The sequence below is a fragment of the Lampetra planeri genome, chromosome 18 (assembly GCF_965212315.1).
Source record: "Lampetra planeri chromosome 18, kcLamPlan1.2.h2, whole genome shotgun sequence".
Taxonomy (NCBI): Eukaryota; Metazoa; Chordata; class Hyperoartia; order Petromyzontiformes; family Petromyzontidae; genus Lampetra; species Lampetra planeri.
In genome coordinates, this window is record NC_136124.1 from 1,510,639 (window position 1) to 1,532,269 (window position 21,631).

The 21,631-nt window shown below is 45.7% G+C and overlaps 2 protein-coding genes across 2 annotated transcripts; one reads left to right on the plus strand and one right to left on the minus strand.

Moving 5' to 3' along the window:
* Positions 1-483: 483 nt before the first annotated feature.
* Positions 484-10,377, minus strand: LOC144723727 (heterogeneous nuclear ribonucleoprotein L-like). The gene is made up of 14 exons (XM_078602663.1): positions 10,348-10,377; positions 8,936-9,054; positions 7,461-7,704; positions 6,760-6,840; positions 5,513-5,614; positions 5,241-5,313; positions 4,789-4,851; positions 4,563-4,666; positions 3,750-3,932; positions 3,082-3,203; positions 2,581-2,782; positions 2,378-2,435; positions 1,605-1,700; positions 484-1,138 (listed from the first exon to the last, which is right to left on the minus strand). Exons 1-14 carry the CDS (start codon positions 10,375-10,377, stop codon positions 1,080-1,082), a joined length of 1,536 nt encoding a protein of 511 aa, XP_078458789.1. The 3' UTR covers positions 484-1,079.
* Positions 10,378-14,679: 4,302 nt separating this feature from the next.
* LOC144723460 (ADP-ribosylation factor 6-like) lies at positions 14,680-15,451 on the plus strand. The gene has a single exon (XM_078602232.1). The coding sequence runs from the start codon at positions 14,770-14,772 to the stop codon at positions 15,334-15,336; it is 567 nt and encodes a 188-aa protein (XP_078458358.1). The 5' UTR covers positions 14,680-14,769; the 3' UTR covers positions 15,337-15,451.
* The last annotated feature ends 6,180 nt before the right edge of the window (positions 15,452-21,631 follow it).

The window sequence follows — 21,631 nt, forward strand, 5'->3', positions numbered from 1 at the left end:
ACAACACAACAGCCCCGCCGGGCTGACCACGCTCCTCCAATGACAAAAAGAAAGACAGCGCCACTGAGTCGAGGCTTTAAATAGAGAGGGGGGGGGGGGCAGCGGACAATGAGAGTTGTGTGGAATTCCGGACCATAGCGGCCGGAGGAGAGACATGCGTGTCGTCTTGTTTGGAATACCCAATATCGAACACATTAACACAATAATCAAGTTGTACTTTCTCTTCAAACTGCATGTAGCTCATAGTGACTTCTCTGTAAAATGCATTTCAGGAAAAATTAACACTTGTACTTGTATGCACTAACCTGGATATGCTTAGAATATGCATATCAATGTATATACCCTTGCAAACACTAATAGAATTTACCCCAGCCAACATGTGATGTTACCATCAGCCAATATGAGGTAACTTGCTGGGGTCAGAATTTATTTGACATGACAACACAAAGCAGGCCATGAAAAGACAAAAAATGACCCAAAACATTTTCCTGCATAACCAATCCAGCCCTTTATTGACAGGTACTGCGACATGAAATACTGTAACTAAATATCAAATCACATTAAAAATCTGAGTACGACTTTTCTTTTGAATTTTGTGAAGCGGTAAAGAAATACCTTTATACATTTGGTTACTTTCCATACAGACCACAACATAATTAACCGCCTGTACAAACCAAAACAGACTTACATTCATTTTCCTGGGGGGAGTCAAAAGCAATAAAACGACCATCTTTCAAAAACAAAATCCTTGACCATTTTCTTAAAATAACTTTTGTGTGCGAAACTTTAGCTCACAACGTGGCCCTAATCGTACAGTATCGGGTGCATTTTGCACCTTTGCATGACAAAAAGACGAAAAAAAAATGAAATCAAGACATGAAACAAGTTTGCGACATGGGTGTAAGTCGTTTGCGGCTTGTCGGACTAAGGGCTGGACTGTGGGTGCGCGGTGGGCGGTGCAAGTTGACGGCTGTGCGGGTGAGGGCGGTGGGAGGAGGGGCGTGCGTGCAGGAGGGTGCGCGGACTCGGTGGGGTTTCTATCTCTAGTCCCCGCGTGCGTTTGCCCCGCCACGGGCGCTTCATGCCACCTGCTGGGCTGACGAGAAGCAGAGCTTCAGCGTGTAAGCGAAGAACCCATCTGTAACGAAAACGCAAGCACGCAAACATTTGAACACCTGGGTATTTGACACGGTGTGCCACATGCCTATTGGGCTCAGTGCGCGTTGGAAGCAGGTGATGGTGGAGCAGACCTACGTATATAATTGTGCACTTGAGTTCACAGTAGAGTGTATAGGTTGCAGATGTAAAGTATTGATTTTTTATTTGTCCCATCATGTGGATTTTCTTTGCATAACCTGAGACACTCGTTAAGAAAATAGTTTGGCATTCTAATGCAGTACCATCTGAGGCTCCCAAATAATGTATATAACGGTTGATGAAAATTGCAAAAATTGTACGATGCAACAATGTATACAAACGGCAACGTTAATAATATTGCCCATTATAAATTAACAAGGAACTGTGGATATTAGCTATAAACACAATTTGTACAATCAGGGTAATCAAGATTTTAAAAAAACACGCAGAGGTGTGTCAGTACTTACTGGGATTCTTGAGCTGATGGTGGTTCACCACCGCCACGACCTCTGTAGCATCGTTTTTAATGTCCCACTCTGCCAGACCAGAGGATGTCCTTTCACCTGTCAATAATGTATTCGCAAAATCTGTGTGAAACGGACAATTGGGCTTTATTTACATTAGTCCACACTCAGACAGCACAACTTTAAAATCAAGAGTACACCAAATGATTCATCCGTTATTATTTAAAATTAACAAGTCGTACATTTGACTGCATCAATTTTCGGTTGAGAATTAGCTAAAATGTTTACAGTAGTCTTAATTTGAGGTGTAAATCCAATGAAATCTAATCACACACTTCAAGTGCTTTTCCACTCATTCTGGATTTAACCCACATGAAAGCAAGCTTTTGTGGGAACAGTAAAAAGCGTCAGGTGCTGAAATAAAGTTACAGTAAATTGGGCGTCTTGTCAAGCATAACATTTTCATTCCATTTTAAATGCTTTGGCACCAATGAATCGTAATGTATTTTTTACTGTTAAAGGCGATTCCCCATCTCTGTAATGCCGCATGCTCATTTGCACTTTTGAAAGCGTTCATAATCTTCCATCCTAGGAGACATTCCGCTCAATATTATAGTTGAGTATTGCACATATCTCAATGTGATTATTAGTCCGGCGGCAATGGCACACATTTGTTTTTATCAGCAATACCATGGTCTTTACAAAAACATCATTACCATCATGGTTACTCAAGTTAATTTAACTTCTGTTTTGCAAATGCTTTAAGAAAAACTCACTCTTGGATGAAAACAGCTTGAAGGCGTTTGGCTTCTTCACGCCAGTTTCTTCACAAATCTGAAATAAGAACCGATGCATGTTACCCACTGCAGTTGAACCGCATTCGCAAGAAAAAATATGAATTAACCACAACCAGTTATGCAAAGATAGGCAGTGCCACGTTGAACAAACTTGGCTCATTGTTCATCGTAATGACGCGTGCCTGGATGAAAGCCTGCTCGGAAAACTCTGGCGGGGCGCTGTAGAAATGCAGGATGGCTGACGGCGGCAGAATGCGGTTCTTGGAAGCCTGCTCGTGCGTGGAGAAACGGTTGTGGCGGGAGCCCACAAAGTCACGGAAACTGTCCGAGCCATCCTCCAGCTCAAAGGCCTGGCCTGCCACGATCTCCTGCTGCTTCGACACCCTGCCGTCAAGACCAGAGAAGTAGACACGTTAAGGAGTCTAATCGAACAAAATAACACCTAGCAACTTCAACACAATTGCAATGAAGAGCTCAGAAACACATCAGTTATCTATTAGGAGAGGGCTACTTTTGCAGAGGAGCTCAGTTTAACGCACAATTTTCTGCAAAGGGAAAATCTTGGAGGGACTGGCTAGCCTTAGCAAACATAGGACATCAGCTTCCCACAAATATAACAATAAACGACACCTATTACACCAACAGGAACATGTATAGATAATAAAAGCAATAACTGTACGTACGAGAGGCTGAGCTTTTGGCCAAACAGCTGTGCCGTGTTGAGGTTTGCAACGGCACGATCCACTGAAGCTGCATCGGCCATTTGAATCATCCCGACGCCAGGCTTGCTCTTCAGAAACTTGATCTGCAGCAGTCACACGCAAAACACGACAATTTGCAACCTTTTACACTGCAAGCCTGAGACAGGGATACTACACTATCCTGCAGTCAATTCCCTGGCACAGTTGTATTACATTTGAGGTTTTACTTTAATCCATACAGTTTAAAGATATCAATTCAGAATACCTTCACAGACCAAAAATAACAAAATCCAATTTCACTTTAACTGCATTGGCTTAGTAAATGACTACTTTCTGGATAAAATAAGAAATCATTAATGTAATTCTAGCAATAATATCAATGATCAAAATTATGATGATCATGATGGGACAAATGCTACCCATACTAATTCGAATAGTTATAATCCGATGACTTTCTTGGCAAAAGATTATGAAATTATAATGCTGGCAGACAGAAATTATCTCAACAATTAGTATCACATCGTCATGACAAATTCCATGCATGCTAGTGGAATCAATAGAATGCAGCCAAATTCAATAACTGTCACACGAAGCCAAAACGACACCCAGCTGGTCAGAGATACCAACGACGACGAAGTTGTGCCTCTAACCTTCTCGACATTGCCATACAGACAGACGAGGTTGAAGAGGCGGCTGCAGTTCATCACGCTGGGGTTCATGTTGTACACCATCATCACGCGGTTGGCAGCTGAGCCCCCCATGGGGCATGGGTTGTTGTGGGGGGCACAGGTGCCCGGTCCACTCATCGGTGTGGTCGGACGCGCATTGCCAAACTGCAGCACGTTTAAAACAAAACAAGTAAAAATCGGCAAACGACAGCCATGACAATAGCAATGCAACAATTTGGCCCATTGCTCAAGCCACAATTCCCACATTTCAAGGTGAGATTCTATTTTAAATCAATCCTTTCATTTCCATCTTTAGTATTTGTTATCATCCGTTTCATCTCACTATCAGTTGTGTGGTCTATTATAAAGGTAAACTTGGCATATAATGTGCAAAACATCACTTCTTACATGAACATTTTTTACTAATTCATGAGTGCACACATCAATGCATCATTACAAACACTATCAGCAAACTAAACACTGTATACCATAATTTTTTTTAAACTCATTGTCCCCAGGTAACAGAAAGGTAATGATCGTAGTAACGCTATGCAGCCTAAGTAATGCAATTTTAATGTACAATGGCAGTGAAACAAGCACATTTCCACTCCCGCAGTTAAGATTCACAACTAAATCATGCAGTCAGACCACAACACGTACTTAACATCTACTGCCCAGAAAAACATTTGAGTTAAATTTAACTGGACGTCCAATGCAAGCCATTACTCTGAAAGGTAACCCCAAAATGGCTGTTGACAACCCTGCTCTAAAACCTGCTAGATACAGCATGCATACCCCCAAACGTGCCTCCGCAGTGTGGTTGTAAGGGCTTCCAGGAGAGCCAGAAGTGTAGTTATTGAACGAGTAGTTCTGGGCGCAGTAACTTCCTTGCTGGTTTCCTGCAGAATAAACACACACATCAAGAATTGTCTACTGAGCTGCCATTTTCATTCATGACTGGGTGCTTCTAATCTTAAAACGAGGTTATAAATTGCGCAGTGGCTCCACACACAGCATTTACCATATCCTCGCATAGTGGACGGATGGTCACCGAGCAGTGCTGGCTGCTTCTTTTGCTGTCCATCTTCAAGAGAAACAACAAAAGTTTGCAGCGGTCAACAGTATAGAGGTTACAGAACCACTTCCTGTTTCAACAGTGTGGTTTCAATTTTAAACTTTAAGTGATGCTTCGTTCTGGGTATGTACTGTATGAAACTATGAACCCCCAACTAGTTTAATAGTATAACAGCAGCCATTTGCAGTGACAAGCAGCTCATGTGGTCAAACACGGGTATTCATTCACGAGGAATTTTAAATATGCACATGAACGGTTGCACGAAAGGTGTCACTTTTAGCACTTAACAGCATCTAACATTAAAAACCTAACCACAAAAGCATTTGTGTATCATCCTATGCCAATTCAGAAAGAAGTTCAACATATATAGATACAAATTATTACAATTTGCTACTTACTCGGCACACAAGGACCTTCCAAAGTGTAGTCCCAGGTCTCGCTATCATTCCTGTACACATTTAGACGTGCAGGCTTCCGTTCCAACAGTAGGGTGAGAGACAGCACACACAACCAAGGCATTATTAGTAGCAGCAAATATAAGCTGGAAGTTTTTAAATCAATAAAATGAAGAAAAATAGCTGCATTCTAAACACTTTGATGTAATCAACTAATGCAAAACTATAAAACCCCTGTAGTTATAAACGATAACACTAAAATAATACAGCATTACCTTGGCATATTCTATCTTCAATGTGCAGCATCCAGAGTAAATATCAGCTCCATTGAGTGAGCTCTTGGCTTGCTGAGCACTTGGGATGGAATCAAACGTGCGCTGATTAAGGAGAAATCACTTAAAAGGTAATCAGTACAACACCAAAGGAAAAACATAGTAATAGAGTACATTGTGAAAAAGCTACAGCCCTTTGTCATTCCACTGCTAGATGATGGTCTCCCCATGCCATATTGCTCATGGGGATTGCTTACAAACAGGACTGTTTAGCTCCAATTTGCAAATGAGGGATCCAGGACGGGTAAAGACACCACTCACCAATGACATTAACTGGGGCCAGGAATCAAACTCGAATTTGCAGCTCAAATATGTAGCACTTTAGACAATGCAATATACCAAAACATAGGAAAATTATTTACCATAATTTACACAGGACATTGCAGTCTTTAGAAAGTGTTCTAATAATGTCCTGTAGTTTATGTCCAATCGTTGTCACATTGACAAGTCCGTCTGAAAATGTGATTGTTAATACAATCGTTTGTTTTTGTTGACCTTTATTTCAGGGAGTGGTCGTGGCCCTTTAACCTAGTCTGTTGATTATTGGTTTTTAATAATTCAAAATTGTTAATATTTAGATGGTTGTTTTAAATAGGAGGTGCAATAAAGAACTATTTGTATATGACGGAGAGCCACTGTCCATGGAGAACGGCGAATGATGATAAAGGATGTTGGTGTAATGTTTCAGTGCATCTTTACTTTTGGATTTTCAGTCATATGCACACATCCGTTAACAGGAACTGCAAGCTCAATCCACATTTTTCACTCACTGAAATGCCATTATGCCTACTTCACCATATTGACAAAACCAAGAGATGTCCATCCTCAATAATGCTTCCTCAAGAGCTCAGCACAGCTACCAAATTCGAGTTTTTGTACATTTATAATGAACTCTCTCCGCACGAGCATCCTTAAGAGATTGCATTTTTTGTGTTAGGGTTAAAGGATTAAAAACAGGACTGGAGGACAAGTGCTAAATCATTACCAAATTGCCACACTACTCAATCACATGTTGACTGAAACCTGTTATATTGGTAAAAGAAAAAGCATTGGCTCTGTTCAAGTAAATTACAGGAGGCAAAGTATTTACATAGCGTACACAATGTGTTGTAGATTAAAGTTCACATCTTAACTTTTAAATTGTACGACATGATAAAACACATAGCACAATATGCCAAAGGATATTCCACCAAAGCCTGCACTCCATTCTTCTTGAAGATAACAATCCTCTGCACCACACCATATGGGCTGCAAATCGTGTGAATCACCTCCTGCACAAACAGAAGAAAAGCAACTCAGCCAACTTGACCTTGAACAATTGATGCTCCCCAAGGAGAAACTGTATTGTTGCTAGTCAACCTGGATTATTAAACGACAGTTGTGGTCACCAGAGATGGTTCATAGCTCCCCATGTAGTGCCTTAATTATACAACAGCACTCAAAAGCTAAATATCAATATAGAATTAAACATCTTACCTGGCATTTAAGACATTTTACCTTGCATACATTCTCATGCAATGGGAACACAAACACTTATTTGTTAAATATTTGGGAAAAGGAAAAAAACCCAAAAAGTGATCTTGCAGTTACTTACCGAAGCTATGTCCCAGGTTATACAACAGGGATTTCAAGATTTGTAAATGTGCAAATACGACTATGGCACTCATCACGGCACTTTATACATTGCAATAAAATCAATGCGATAACATCACTGCAGCCCTATGGCAGCACACATTCACCATTTAAGTATTTGTTTCTCCTAAACTAATCTTTAAACTCACGTCACCACCTAGATACATAAAAACAACAAGGGGGCAAATACATCGTTTTTTTAAATTAGGTCTTTATTTTAAAGACAAAATGGAGTCCACAATCAGACAGGGCAACTCACGGTAGTGATGGGGTACAGAGCATTGTTGACTGTGAGCAGCAGGATGTGGTTGGTCCTGGCCACATCGTCGGCCGGGGTGCCACCCTTGCGCGAGATCCGCTGGCTGGTGGAGAAGTTGCAGTATGCGGGCTGCCCACCCACATACACAGGGTCACCAGCCGTCCCCGCCACGCAGGCACGAGCATCCTCAAGCCGCTCAAACTCCACCAGCGCCTGTCGCCGGTGTGGCATCATCACCACGTGTCTGGGGAACACAACACGCAGCCGTGATTAATAGGGAACCTCTGTTGAGGGAGATTGAGTGGCTCAGGTGGCTGAGTGTTTCAGAGCACCAAGCCGGCATCCGTTGGGATCCCAGGTTTTAACCTGCACAGCCACCTGTGGTTAAACCAGGTTCTCAGTTGAAGCGAGTTGCTGGTCTTCTCACTCTGTTGACTCAAAACTACGCCACAAAAAACAATCATATAGACTTTTGTTTATGTTTTTTTATAATCAGAAGAAAAAATAATATATGATTGTTTTTATTATAATTTGTCATATTCCAGAAGGGAGGTGTACAATTGTTTGTTTGACATGTCATGAACACTATCCAAATAAGTGTGGCCTGAGCATGGATAAAGATGCAAATTCAAGGGACTTCATAAGTAGATCTGTAAATTCATCTTCTGGGGCCGTTCCCCAATAAAAAAAAAATGTTTACATACAACAAGAGTTCCGAAAGGAAATTTCTTCACCTGAAGTCGTGATGCTGACAGCATTGGAATTTATTGTGAGGGGAAAATAAAAAAGATAACTAACCAGTAGTGTTCTCATCATAATAATAAGCTACATCATGACATATAAACATCAAAGCTCACTAAATATTATCATTGATAAAGCAACACCTGTAACTCAACTTAAGAATCCAAATTCTATAATATAGCTGTAGTTTATTAAAAGCATTTCTGGTAACATTTTTGAGATGCTGAAATTATTCAAAAGTAATCCTGCTCAGATATCAAATTTAAAGCAAATTTCACTAAGGCTACGCAATGAATAACCAAATGTGTGTATTATAGCCAAGCCTGATAAGAAGTGTCACATATGAAACAAACCAAATAATAACGTTAAAGTGATCAACATGTACTGTTTTATTTACGGCTCGCAAGACAAATGGTTTATTTGATAACATTTGCGTTTTTAGGTTGATACATTCACTGAAGCACTGCATATTTAAAATTCCACCATCATAAATATATTTATCCTTTTCTTTAAAACATTTATATTCTTAGTTTTATGCATAATCTGAACTGACGTGAATACAGTAACACAACAGCTGGCAACAAGACAGACAGTACCACAGAACTAAAGTGGTGCCTGTGCCTTATGAAAGTGTAACCAAAATAATACTGTCTTGTCAACTCTTTCCAGTGCCATTCAATCAAAATATGTGTCCCCTGTTGCAGTGGAAATATATTGGGCTTATGATTTCATACCTGACCGTTCCAAATTCCTGCAGGGCTTCCATGACCTGCGATTCATCGGCAGAGCTAGCCAGTCCCCGGATGTGAACAACCGGGGATGGAGCCGGCTTCTTTGGGTCCTCAACATTATTCTGCAAGGAACACATGCATGGGAGTAGAACACACACACAGGTAAATGTAATGTAACATCATTAACATCACACCTACCTCTTCCTGTCATAACCAACATTGCACAAGCCAGATATAAAATTATGATATTACATCAATGACAATAAGCACATTTAATAATATAACATTAATTCTTGCTACCACTAACACTTAAGTTCAAATATTTTAAAATGGTATGGTTACTCTTCAAGAATAATTCCACCAACAGTGGTGAAAAGCCTTCACCAGCCTACCTAATGGTTATATAGTTTGTGTCACTACGCAACAACCCATGACTCACCACTCGATCACTTAACCGATGCACCACCGCCACTTGATGGAACACTTCTGCACACCACAACCATCATATGCTCCCAATATCCCACATGTTCAACATCCCCACACTCGAACAACCCAAAATAAATCTAACACCCTAGACAACCAATATCTCACACCCCAACCACGCACCACCCCACAATATTAACCACCATCTCCACAATCATCCCCTAGATCTTGTTTTTTTGTGGCAGGCCACATGATAAAATATGCATGTGGTGTCAGGTCAAGATATGTTATTTGCCATGTGTACAGATGCTATGAGGTCACATGAAATAATGTCATGTCTGCAGAAGTGACAATTGTGTACTTTTGTCTTCAGGTGTCTTATCTCATGTTTATTTATTTTATCTCACAAATATGTACGTCTCGGCGAGGGTGGGCTCCAAGTGCATCCGCAAGCCACATTTGGCTTACAGGCCATTAGTTGAAGAATCCTGCACGAGACCATAACCCAGCTATCCAACACCCCATCACACCACCCTCATCTCAGGTGCTCATGGCTCTAAGCCCCATGATCTCACCACCACGTGCACCCACAATCAACACCCCCGAGCTCTCACCATCCAAAAGGCCCAACCACCTCACCACCCCCATGCCCTCATTACCCATGGAATCATCATCCATAACGCCACTACCCATGACCTCAACAAAGCTGACCTCAAGACCTCTGACCTCACCTTTTAAGATATAATCACAGACATATTCATCAACGCGGCTTCACCACCACTTACAGCACCAGCCCTGACATCACCAGCCCATGACCTTGCCTCCTCTGACGTTAACTCCCTCAAGCTCACTACCATTGACTAAAGCACCACTCAGATCACTCACTACCAATAACCGTTTCAGACCTCACCGTCCCCGATTCCTGCCACCAGTGACTAACCTCGCCCTCACTTCAAATAACTCCATCACTCCTGAGCCTCATCACCACTGACCTCACAAACCATCGCCATCCCTGACCCCATCTCTACAGACCTCAGCACTCATGAGTCAACACCATTTCCTCTCCGGATCCCACAAACCCTGACCCCATCCCTGACCTCACCACCCATTATCATCCATTCACCCTGCCACCTCGCACGAACTCACTACCAACAAATAATCTTATCACCTATAAACCCACTCCATCTATTAATGCCTCACCATTCCTCACCCCATCAACCCACACCTCACTAACCGTACCTCGAAAATCAGATTGTAATCTGTGATTTATTCAATCCCACGCCTCACCAACCCATGTTATACCACACCTCACCAAACTCACACCTCCCCACCGCTAGCTTCAACAACCGATGTATCACCACCAAACAACATAACCAACACATGCCTCAACACACCCCACGCATTATCGCCCACACCAACCCATGGCTCACCCCACACGAACCCACGGCTCACCACCCCCCACCTCACCAACCAATTGCCTCACCATTTTACGTCTTCAACCCATGCCCCCATCAACCCATGCCCTCACCAAACCCATGCCCTCACCAACCAATTGCCTCACCATTTTACGTCTTCAACCCATGCCCCCATCAACCCATGCCCTCATCAACCCATGCCCTCATCAACCCATGCCCTCACCAAACCCATGCCCTCACCAAACCCATGCCCTCACCAACCAATTGCCTCACCATTTTACGTCTTCAACCCATGCCCCCATCAACCCATGCCCTCACCAAACCCATGCCCTCACCAACCAATTGCCTCACCATTTTACGTCTTCAACCCATGCCCTCATCAACCCATGCCCTCACCACATCTGACCTCCACCCCAAAGCCTCACCCCCCCCCCCCCCCATGGCCGCCGTTAGCCATGCACGCACTCCAGTGCCCCCCAACACGCGGTGTCGCGCAAACTCGACGCGAACTCGATCATAACGCAACGCTCGTCCCGATCAATTCGCCGTGCTTTGCACGCCTCGAAACAATTGCAAATACGCCCGCGACTAATGGCAACGTGTAAACAAAAAGTAGATACGAATAGTCCCGTTACGATCAGCTAACAAGGCTGCGCGGAGGCCTAGTCCAGGCTTTAGGCCGCGGCTTTCAGCTGCAGCCAAGAGGCTCACAAAGAAAGCGCGGAGCGACGCGGGCGGCCTCCTCCCTCAAGGCCGCTCGCCCGCCCTCGTTGTTTAATTTCCGTTTCAATATCGCGGTGGTTTCTTTTTCTTATTTTTTGTAATCATCGCCCGTGTTGTTTTCTAACAAAGCGGATTCTTATATTTTTATAAAAAATACATACGCCCGCCGCAGTGCGATAATTGTCGCTCACGTTATGCTCCACGTCGTCCATTCCGTTGCTTTTCGGCGGAATCGGCAACGGGGCCCGCGGGGGAGGAGGAAGATGAAGGAGGAGGAGGAGGGGCGCGTTGTTTTTTCGCGGGTAATGGGAATGGCGGATCGGGAAGGCGGCCTGCTGCCTCTTCTGGAAGATGAAGAGGCCCGAGATGGGGGGGGGAAATGTGTGGGGCGGGGCAAAGGGGTGGGGGGGGGACATGGGGGGAGGGGTAAAGTAGGGGAGAGGGGAGGGGTAAAGTGGGGGAGGGGGAGGGGTAAAGTGGGGGAGGGGTAAAGTGGTGGAGGAGTAAAGTGGGGGAGGGGCGGGGCAAGGTGGAGGAGGGGGCGGGGTAAGGTGGGGGGAGGGGTAAGGTCGGGGGAGGGGGCGGGGTAAGGTGGGGGGAGGGGGCGGGGTAAGGTCGGGGGAGGGGTAAGGTCGGGGGAGGGGGCGGGGTAAGGTGGGGGAGGGGGCGGGGTAAGGTGGGGGGAGGGGGCGGGGTAAGGTCGGGGGAGGGGGCGGGGTAAGGTGGGGGAGGGGGCGGGGTAAGGTGGGGGAGGGGGCGGGGTAAGGTGGGGGGAGGGGGCGGGGTAAGGTCGGGGGAGGGGTAAGGTCGGGGGAGGGGGCGGGGTAAGGTGGGGGAGGGGGCGGGGTAAGGTGGGGGAGGGGGGAGGGGTAAAGTGGGGGAGGGGCGGGGCAAGATGGGGGAGGGGGGAGGGGTAAAGTGGGGGCGGGGTAAGGTGGGGGAGGGGGGCGGGGTAAAGTGGGGGAGGGGGCGGGGCAAGGTGGGGGAGGGGGAATACAATTCCCAATTCAGGCTGATGGAGCAATCCAAAGAGCTGTAAAGTATTTTGTTTACGGATGTCCAGTTGGGGCCGGGTCAGCGAATTACAACAACAACGTCGATAGGACTGCAAAATATGAAACAATGGAAGCAAGTAGCTAAGAGTAAATAAATCAGAATCTTTATCTACCCTATACAACTCTATGTTACAGATGTCGAGTAGGCGCGTGTCAGCAAGTGACAACAACAAACAATACACAAACACGATAGGAATTCAACGTAGGCTACGCAAGTCACTAAACGTTAACAAACGCATGCAAATCACATAAGTGCATACATTCCTGCCGATGTGTCAACACCAAATGCAAGCTCGGGCAAGGCAGCAAAGCAACAACAGAGTCCCTCAATGAAATAGCACATTAACATTGCACTGTCGATACACGGGGTAAGGCTCAAAGTAACAACACACACTAGCAAGTGGTGGTGGTGGGGATCCTTTTCTCTTCCGAGAATGAGGTCGCCTCTGTGAAAGAAACATGCGTTTCGAGTCTTGTACGGTGTTTGGTTGCTATACATTTTAACTTGATAAGCCACTTCATTTGGCGATAATCTTCGGCCAGGTGGCTTCTGGAAAAGAGCTACAGAGCTCAGGGGATCTTCCCTGGTAAAATAAAAAAAAGTTTTTAGTTTAGTTAAATGTCAATTATCTGGTGATGCCGATGACATAAAGAAGCACTTGTCCATTGGTTCTTTATGCACTTTTCAGCTATTGTTCCATTATCTTTGTCAATGTCATGTTACTAATCTGTTTGCCATGTCATGGCAATTTAACCAAACATCTTGCAATACTCAAAGCTGGTGGTAAGTCGAATTAATAAATTGTTTATCTTGTGACGAACACATCTGCAGGAGGGTATGTGGGTGGATACATAGCCCAGTGTGGATGAATGGCAATTGAAGGCATCTCTTAGAAATGACGACGCTTCTTCCGTATGGCTGACGAAGATGGAGACTAACAACTACAATTTCATATTCAGGTGGTCGAGCCAAATAACCGCATCTGAAGTAGCGGAGTGTATCGCTGTGATGTCTCCTCGTGTTTGTGGATCAGGCATTGTGTCATTATGTGTTGTACGGTCTGTTCCGGATGACAACAGTCGCACACTGGAGAGTTTTTAAGTTTCCATTTGTGCATCAGGTATCCGCATCTGCCATGGTTTGTGCGGTTGCGGTGTAGGGTGGAACGTGAGCTTCGTGGAAGATCAGACCCAGGGGTCTTCTGCATTGTGTCTTTCACAAGCTGTTTATTTGTCTTTTAAACTCCATTCAGCTCCTTTCGTGACGACGCTGAGATCAGCTCACCCCACTTGCAACCCCATGGTTAATTATTTGGGCCACTGAAACCTGGATCCGAACCCAGGGGTCCCAAAAGTGCTGCCTCGGTGCCCTGACGTGGCATTAACCTCCGCGAGCCAGCTGCCCAAATCGCATCAACGCACCCGAGGCCACGTGTGCACGCCCTTCAGCTCTTACTTCATTCTGCCCAGACACGCTGCAAGAATGCTTCAAACAGCTCAGCACAGCAACATCAATATCTGTGCACTGAACTCATCTAATTTTTTTGGGTAAGACATCACCAGTACATACTTCCACGCGGGATCTACCGCCGCCAGCCACTTGCCTCAAACACTCTGGTTGTTGCTAAATCCAATTGCCCCATAAAACATTAAAGATCTGTTACACATAAGCAGCATTGTGGGGGGAATTTGACCTCGAGCAGCAGACAGTCGAGACCGGCGATCGAGCGAGCGAGCGATTATTCACTCTGTGCCTACAGCGTCCTCAATCTTGGGCCCCAATGTTGGCCGACCTTCTGAGTTGGTAAGAAAATAATAAAACATACTTTTAGAGCAATTGGTACTTGTGCACATATTGAAATGAACGTGGTGATTTTGTTGACATGTTTTTGTTTTGATCAGTGATGACAATCGAGCTGTCTCTATATACGAGGCTGTACTCCCTTTAATGAACGTGCTCCATAACGACTCCGCGCTTAGTCTAACTTGTGTCGAATACTCTTTTCACAGGAAGGCTGACAGTGGTGAAAGGTGCTGTTTAGTTGTTATACTAAATATTATACACAGTAATTCCACTCTATAGGTGGTCTGCATTACCACAGACACATTGAGACGTGGAGTAAAAGCCTAAAATACATTCGAAACTATTCTATGATCGGCATACAGACCGTTGGGCCAAGTGCTGTCAGCGAGCGCCTATTAAGGACATCTCACACGCACAATGGGGAAAGTCTTCTCCAAGGCATTCGGGAACAAGGAGATCCGAATCCTCATGCTTGGGCTGGACAACGCGGGCAAGACCACGATCCTGTACAAGCTCAAGAGCGGCAAGGGGGTGGCCACCAAGAGCACGGTGCCCACCGTGGGCTTCAACGTGGAGACCGTGACCTACAAGAGCGCCTCCTTCAGCGTGTGGGACGTGGGCGGGCAGCACAAGATCCGCTCGCTGTGGCGCCACTACTACACGGGCACCCAGGCGATTGTGTTCGTCGTGGACTGCGGGGACCGCGACCGGGTGGACGAGGCACGGCAAGAGCTGTCGGGCCTCCTGTCCGACTCCGAGATGCGTGGCGTTTCGCTGCTCGTGCTGGCGAACAAGCAGGACGCGCCGGAGGCCATGCGTCCAGCCGAGCTGCAGGAGGCGCTTGGCTTGCCCCGTCCTGGAGAAGGAGATTCGAGGCGATGGCTGGTGCAGCCGTCGTGCGCCATCATGGGCCACGGCCTCTACGAAGGCCTCGTGTGGCTGGCGGACAACTACCAGCCCCGGCCCAGCAACGTCTACGGATGATGGTGGCACGGGGGTGACAGAGCGAAGACGAACTGCTGCGGGACGATGGCTGGTGCTGGATGTTGATGGACGTGGCACCGACAGAGGTGCATGCGTTACGCATGGAATGGTGTATGTGGAGGTGGCCGGATAGCCCAAGAGTTCAGTGCATTGTGCTGGCACCGTCGAGGTCATTGGTTCAAATCTGGGTATCGTCTGCTCGTGAGTAAATCGGCATCTCTGGTGTATTGAGTTCTGGTCACCAATGGCTGCACACAAAAATAAATTTAGGATTTCGTTTAGTTTTGCAAAATAACAGTGTTTCAGGTTCATAACAAATGTTGGTATACATGTCAAGTGACTGACGTTTCTCAAGCAAAGCATGCGAGAAGCACCACCACCTCCCAGTGTAGATAAGAGGCACGTGGAGGGATCTCAGAAGTAGTTCTGTGATGTCACCTTCCACGGGCCGTTCTCTAACGCTGGGAGATGCACTGCGAAATTGAGATGTATTTGTCTCCAACCTAATGTCTACAGCACAATTTGTATAATATTGGGAGATGTAAAAAAATTCACGTATTAAAAAAAGAATACGTGAATATTACATCCAGTTAGTGCTGAAAAATATCACAAATAAGGAACATTAAAATTGTTATTTTTCTTATTCGTGTCTCCTATCCAACATATATAGTTTTTTGCAAATATTCTGCACAGGTCACCGCTTCTGGTGTTGGCATTGTCAAATCTTGAGGAGTAGCATTGTGGTGCTGCAGGACATCGCAGGAGATAATCTATAGTTTGCTTCTCCTGACAAGCACAGTGTTCGGTTGCGTAGAAAAAAAAACAGGACGCGGATATGCAGTATTAAAACAAACGGAATGCTGTATGTATAAATGTGGTTCCTGATAAAGAATCAATCAGTACATTATACAACTTATGCACCAGCTCAGACCTTCTGTCCTAACAATTGTAGAATATTCGTACGCATTTACAGGAATACATCGTAAGCCTAACACGATTTTCATGAATGTTAACATTAAATGTAGCATTCAAAAAAAGTATGAATTGCGAACTGTTATATATTGTCTTAAACGAATAGCTGGTATACATAAGGTACTTTATAATATATGAATGCTATATAGACGTACACCAATGTATTATCGTCTCATTGATCAATATCGAGTCACACGAACTATACATGAATGAAATTGCGTGTTTCAAATTCGATTGTTTGCGAACATTACTGTATATTTCTGGATTTGAAGCTTTCGTGACTGCAAGGATTCATACTCTTTGTTTTTTTGGCAAAGTCACGTAGGTAAAAAATACAATAAAATAAATGAAAACAACTAAATTAAATCACGATATTTTGGGCGCAACCACCTGATGACGGACGCTTGTGTTGCGCCCGAAACGTCGTGATTAAATTGAGTTGTTTTCATTTATTTTAGTTGATTTTTTACCTACGTGATTTTACCGAAAAAAACAAAGAGTATGACTCTATATCTTACGTCAGCCTGGAGAGTGCTTGGATGGGCGACAGCCGTGATTTCTAACAGGCGTCACATGCTGCTGTGAGGCTACCCTGCAGGCAGCAGCAGAACAATCATTGTACCGTACTTCTGTGCTCCCACTCCTATGTTCCCTGCCTTCACCAAACCCGTACTCACCGGTGTGGTGAAGTATGGTGAAATAACCCCCACCCCCCCACGATCGCAGTGCTTCGGGAGGTTCTCATCCAGCAGTGGATTGACAAAGGGGCGCAACATGAACACGTAGACTTGGTGTTTCGCACAGCAATGTCTCGTGTGCAGGATAGACACAATATGGCCCTTTGTCCATTATGCCTCTTTGCTCAATGCACCTGTGTCTGTGTGTGCCACGTGTCGGTGTGTGTGTGTCTGTGTGTCACGCTCACAACAACGAGCGGAGCGCCGGGTAGCTAAAGCACAGCAAGTTTGCACAGTAGGGGGCACAGGTGGTGCATCAGCCAGTCATCTCGGTCATCTCGGTCAGTCGACCCGTGGCACCTGCTGGGTCTGCCTCGTGACCTCCTGCCAGGGGGCGTTCGACACTTCACGTGGCCTCAAGGTGCACATGGCCTGGCACAAGCGTCGTGATGACATCACCGCCACTTAGTGGCGCATGGCGGTTGTTGTTGTTGTGTGTCACGTATCGGTGTGTGTGTGTGTCTGTGTAACACGTATCGGTGTGTCTGTGTATGCGGGCGTAATTCTGCACTATGTCTCTCTCGTCGCGTGACTAACTTTATTGCTGGACGTTTTCAGCGACTATTGTTTACCCATTAACTGTCTTGACATTCCTGCATTCACACGTTTTAGCACGCTGAAGCTGCCATTTGAATATCCGTGAACGCGTCAATAAATGATGGGTGCCAGCAGTGTAGAGAGACCTCGTGCAGTGTAGAGAGACCTCGTGCATCTGAGCAAGGCGCTGCGCTGTTTTCACAACGCCATCGCGAGCCCGGTGCGTATGGAGGAGGCAACGGCTGGGTGACATGTCGCGGGTACTCTGGACAGAGCCGCCCCGGGCCCTGCACTTTGGTGGGGGGGGGGGGGTCCTGCGCGTGACGTCACGGTGTCAGATGGAACACTTGCGGTTTGGTTTGAAGGCGTCGGCTGACCCACACAGTGGGATTTGTACCCCTCGATGGACGGCCCTGATACTGAGCAACATGATATTGCTGAGAGACAACCCATGTGCTTAAGATAACATACACCCGTAATTGTTTTAGATATGGCTAAGGGACACCCACGGCATGTTTTGCAGTGACGTGCGCTGAGGTCAATGGCTGGGGAGGCACTGGCTCGTGTCAGAGCCAGATTCACACACTGAGGGGGCGTGTCCTCACTGAGGGGGGCGTGGTCTCACTGAAGGGGGCGTGTCCTCACTGAGGGGGGCGTGTTAGACACGTCCCCCTCAGTGAGGCAGATGTGACAGCTGCCTCCCCTGGTGCTTTTTCATTGCAGTTTCATGACGAGACCAGCGAGTCTAAATATATTAATACACATACGTGAAATAAGTTACCTGGAGTATGGAAGGCGAGGACATGAAATGAAGGGGTCTACAAACATTACATTGGTGACACACTGAGAGATAGTAACAGGCACGCGCTTATTGCCCGCGCTCCATCCAGTTACTGAGGGGTTGCGCAATCAGAGGGGAGGCTGAGCTCGTCGCTGCCTCACCTCTCGTCTCTTCCTGTATTTGCAGCGGAGCTCGGCAAATGTGGCGATTTTTACTATAAAAATGATTGGAATCGTATAGAAATGACATTTATAACACAGATCAGTGGAAAAATCTTTATATATATATTTTTAGCAACAGATATTTTCATTGGAGTATGACAGGCGAGGCTCTGCATCCCCTGCCTCAGCTGACCGCACGTCCCTGACGTTTAGATATGGCTAAGAGGCGCAAGCTGTATATTTATATATAGCTAAAAGACGCACCCAGATTTCCTAAACACGGCTAAGGCACAGCCACGGGAATTTGGACAAAAAAATTACGGCATTTCGAGTCCGCGTTGTTCCCTCTTCATAAAGGTGACACTGTCTGATGAGGCTCAGTAATGGGGCGGTGGAGTGTCCAGTCGTGGCGTAGATTGAGAATCATTGCGGTGCAGTAGAACTCTTTTTATTAAATCCTTTATATTAAGTTCGCTTGCTTGCTTGCGCGCTTACGACCGTGCAAATCTTTCGGTCGTTTTTGAACCCACTTCCCGTGATCCAATCGAGCTGACATTTTGCACACAGACTCGTTGTGCGTGACAATTTATTTTCGTGAAAACATTTTTCCAAAATTTTCCACTTTTTAGGAAAATGTTTTTTCATATTTAATTTAAAATACCAATGTGATAAAAATGAAACTCTTACTCAAGAAAAACAGAAATGAACAATAAAATAAAACCGATGCCACGCATATAAAGGATTTATAGTGAAAAACTTTGTTTTTACGGGTTAATTTTTCCGTTATGAAGTGCTGGGGGGGGGGGCAAAGTTCGCAGATTCTATCCGTAATCTAAGCTCGCCACCACGGGGAGCTCGTTCCCTCTCAGGACACCGCCTCACCCCAGCTTCCACAGCGCGGGGGAGCTGCGGTGACTCCCCCATAGTCGCATTGCCGTCGTGTGGCCAGGAGATGGCAGTGCAGCAAGTAGGTTCGTCAATCCGCACGTTTGAGTGGCGTCCTCCTCTCGTATTGCGTGGTTTTTTTTTTCTCAACTACAAAAAAACAACTTCCTTAAAGTACCCCGGTTTCCTCCAATTGTTAAATACGATAAAAGGAATTGGCCAAACATTTCCATGCAGGGCCCTGCTGAAAGATAATATTGATACTCGGGCTTTCTGAGGTAAATAAAATGCAGGAAATTAACTGTGAATAAAGAGCTCCAAACAAAAATCAGACATCATGTTCGAGCTGAACCGAAACTCAATTTTTCGTACCGGATAAGAGCCACTGGGCTACATAGCTCCTTTTCAAAAGTGACCTGTGCACATAAATGATAGCTCAACAACTTTGCTGATCGTGTGGAACTGTATAGCAGCCAAATACTCGAAATGATTGTTTCTCAATGTGAAGGGAAACCCCGGAGGGGAGATAGACGAACCCACGGGCTCCTGTATAACACCGGGCGTGGGAGTCAACATCTCGCCACTGTGCCACTCTGAAGAAAAGAACATTGGCTTGAGCATGGCACGTGACGAGACAGGATGATGGCCAATGGGCGAGACTCGCAATGGAATGGCAGCCAAAGTAGGGAGCACGTCGAAGAGGGCGACCACCTTATCGGGCGGTGTTCATGATGCAAAGTCGTGCATTAAATATCTTCTTTGTGCTCGCCTTCCCCTCCCCGGTATGCATGCCGTACACTCGTTTGCCGTGCATACTTTGCTACGCGGGGCCACCACGGCGGCGAGATGTCAACTGATCCTGACGTCTGTATATCTGGAGTCTGCGTGTCGTTCTCCCCGTGGGTCGCGTGGATTTTTTTCCCTTCCGGTTTTTCCCTCCACATTTACAAAGACGCGTTGAGGGTATTTGTCCGCAATGCACGTCCACGTGATACGCCACTTCGTCGAGTTGTCCTTTGTGACCAGGTCGCTTCAGAAAAAGAGCTCAGTTGGCCTTACCTGGTATAATACATTTTAAAAAATAGTTTAGTTTAAACTTAACCTGCCAGTGCCGAGTAACCGAATAGGGTAACTGGAGGTGCCGCCCACAGCAGTGCTGCCATCATCACCCAGGAAACCCACGGTGCAAGGTGTCTGCGGCGCTTTGATAAGGCAGAGCGGAGGCAGATTACCACGATTAAGCTCCACTCGGCAACACCAGTCGACAAAAATGCCACGAACCCAAAAAAACCACGAGCGTATGCTTTGTAGGTGCATAACCACAACATTCTCCGGTCCCGGGAAAGAGCCTTCATTTAAACTTGATTTGAAGCTTTCGTGACTGCAGGAATTACTCTTTGGTTCTAGGTAAAGTCACGTCGAAAGAAATTAAATAATAATAGAATATGACGTTTCGATTGCAACACAAGCAATCGCCATCATGTGAATGAATGCAAGCTCGGAGAGACACACCTAAACAGAGAGACAGACACGGAGAAAGACACACACAGAGAGAGACATACACAGAGAGAGACACACAGAGAGAGACACACACAGAGAGAGAGACACACACATAGAGAGAGACACACATGGGGGAGAGACACATAGGGAGACATACACGCAGAAAGCGACACACAGAGACACACAGAGAAACAACGCCTCTGTGACGAGGCATTATATTTATAGAGGGGGGGGGGCAGAGAAATTAGCATGTCAATGAGAGTGGCAGGGGGAGAGAAATTGGAAGTTGATAAAACTAGTACAATTTTAGAGAGCGGCAGGGGAGAGAGAAATTGGAAGTTTGAGAAAACAAACCTAGTAAACTTAGAAATGTAATGCAATGCAACACCGAGAGTCGGCTAACACAACAGTTAACACTTTACCTGGTTGATTACGTTATGGTAAAGTAATATATAATGTCTCGTCACAGAGGCGTTGTCTCTCTGTGTGTCTCTGTGTCTCTCTCTGCGTGTGTGTCTCTCCGTGTGTGTCTCTGTGTGTCTCTCTGCGTGTGTCTCTCTATGTGTCTCTATGTGCGTGTCTCTATGTGTCTCTCTGTGTGTGTCTCTGTGTGTCTCTCTCTCCGTGTGTGTCTCTATGTGTCTCTCTATGTGTCTCTCCCCCATGTGTTGCTGCTCTTGTGTGTCTCTATCTGTGTGTGTCTCTCTCTCTGTGTGTGTCTC

What these genes read in the sequence shown, in the direction of transcription:
- LOC144723727 (XM_078602663.1), bottom strand. Translation starts at nt 10,377, where the DNA reads ATGGGGTCAGGGATGGCGATGGTTTGTGAG. An exon ending in AGAATGGAGTGCAGGCTTTG is followed by an intron (nt 5,615 to 6,759) that starts GTGGAATATCCT and finishes CTCCTTAATCAG; the next exon opens with CGCACGTTTGATTCCATCCC. An exon ending in CCATCAGCTCAAGAATCCCA is followed by an intron (nt 1,139 to 1,604) that starts GTAAGTACTGAC and finishes TTTTCGTTACAG; the next exon opens with ATGGGTTCTTCGCTTACACG.
- LOC144723460 (XM_078602232.1), top strand. Translation starts at nt 14,770, where the DNA reads ATGGGGAAAGTCTTCTCCAAGGCATTCGGGAACAAGGAGATCCGAATC.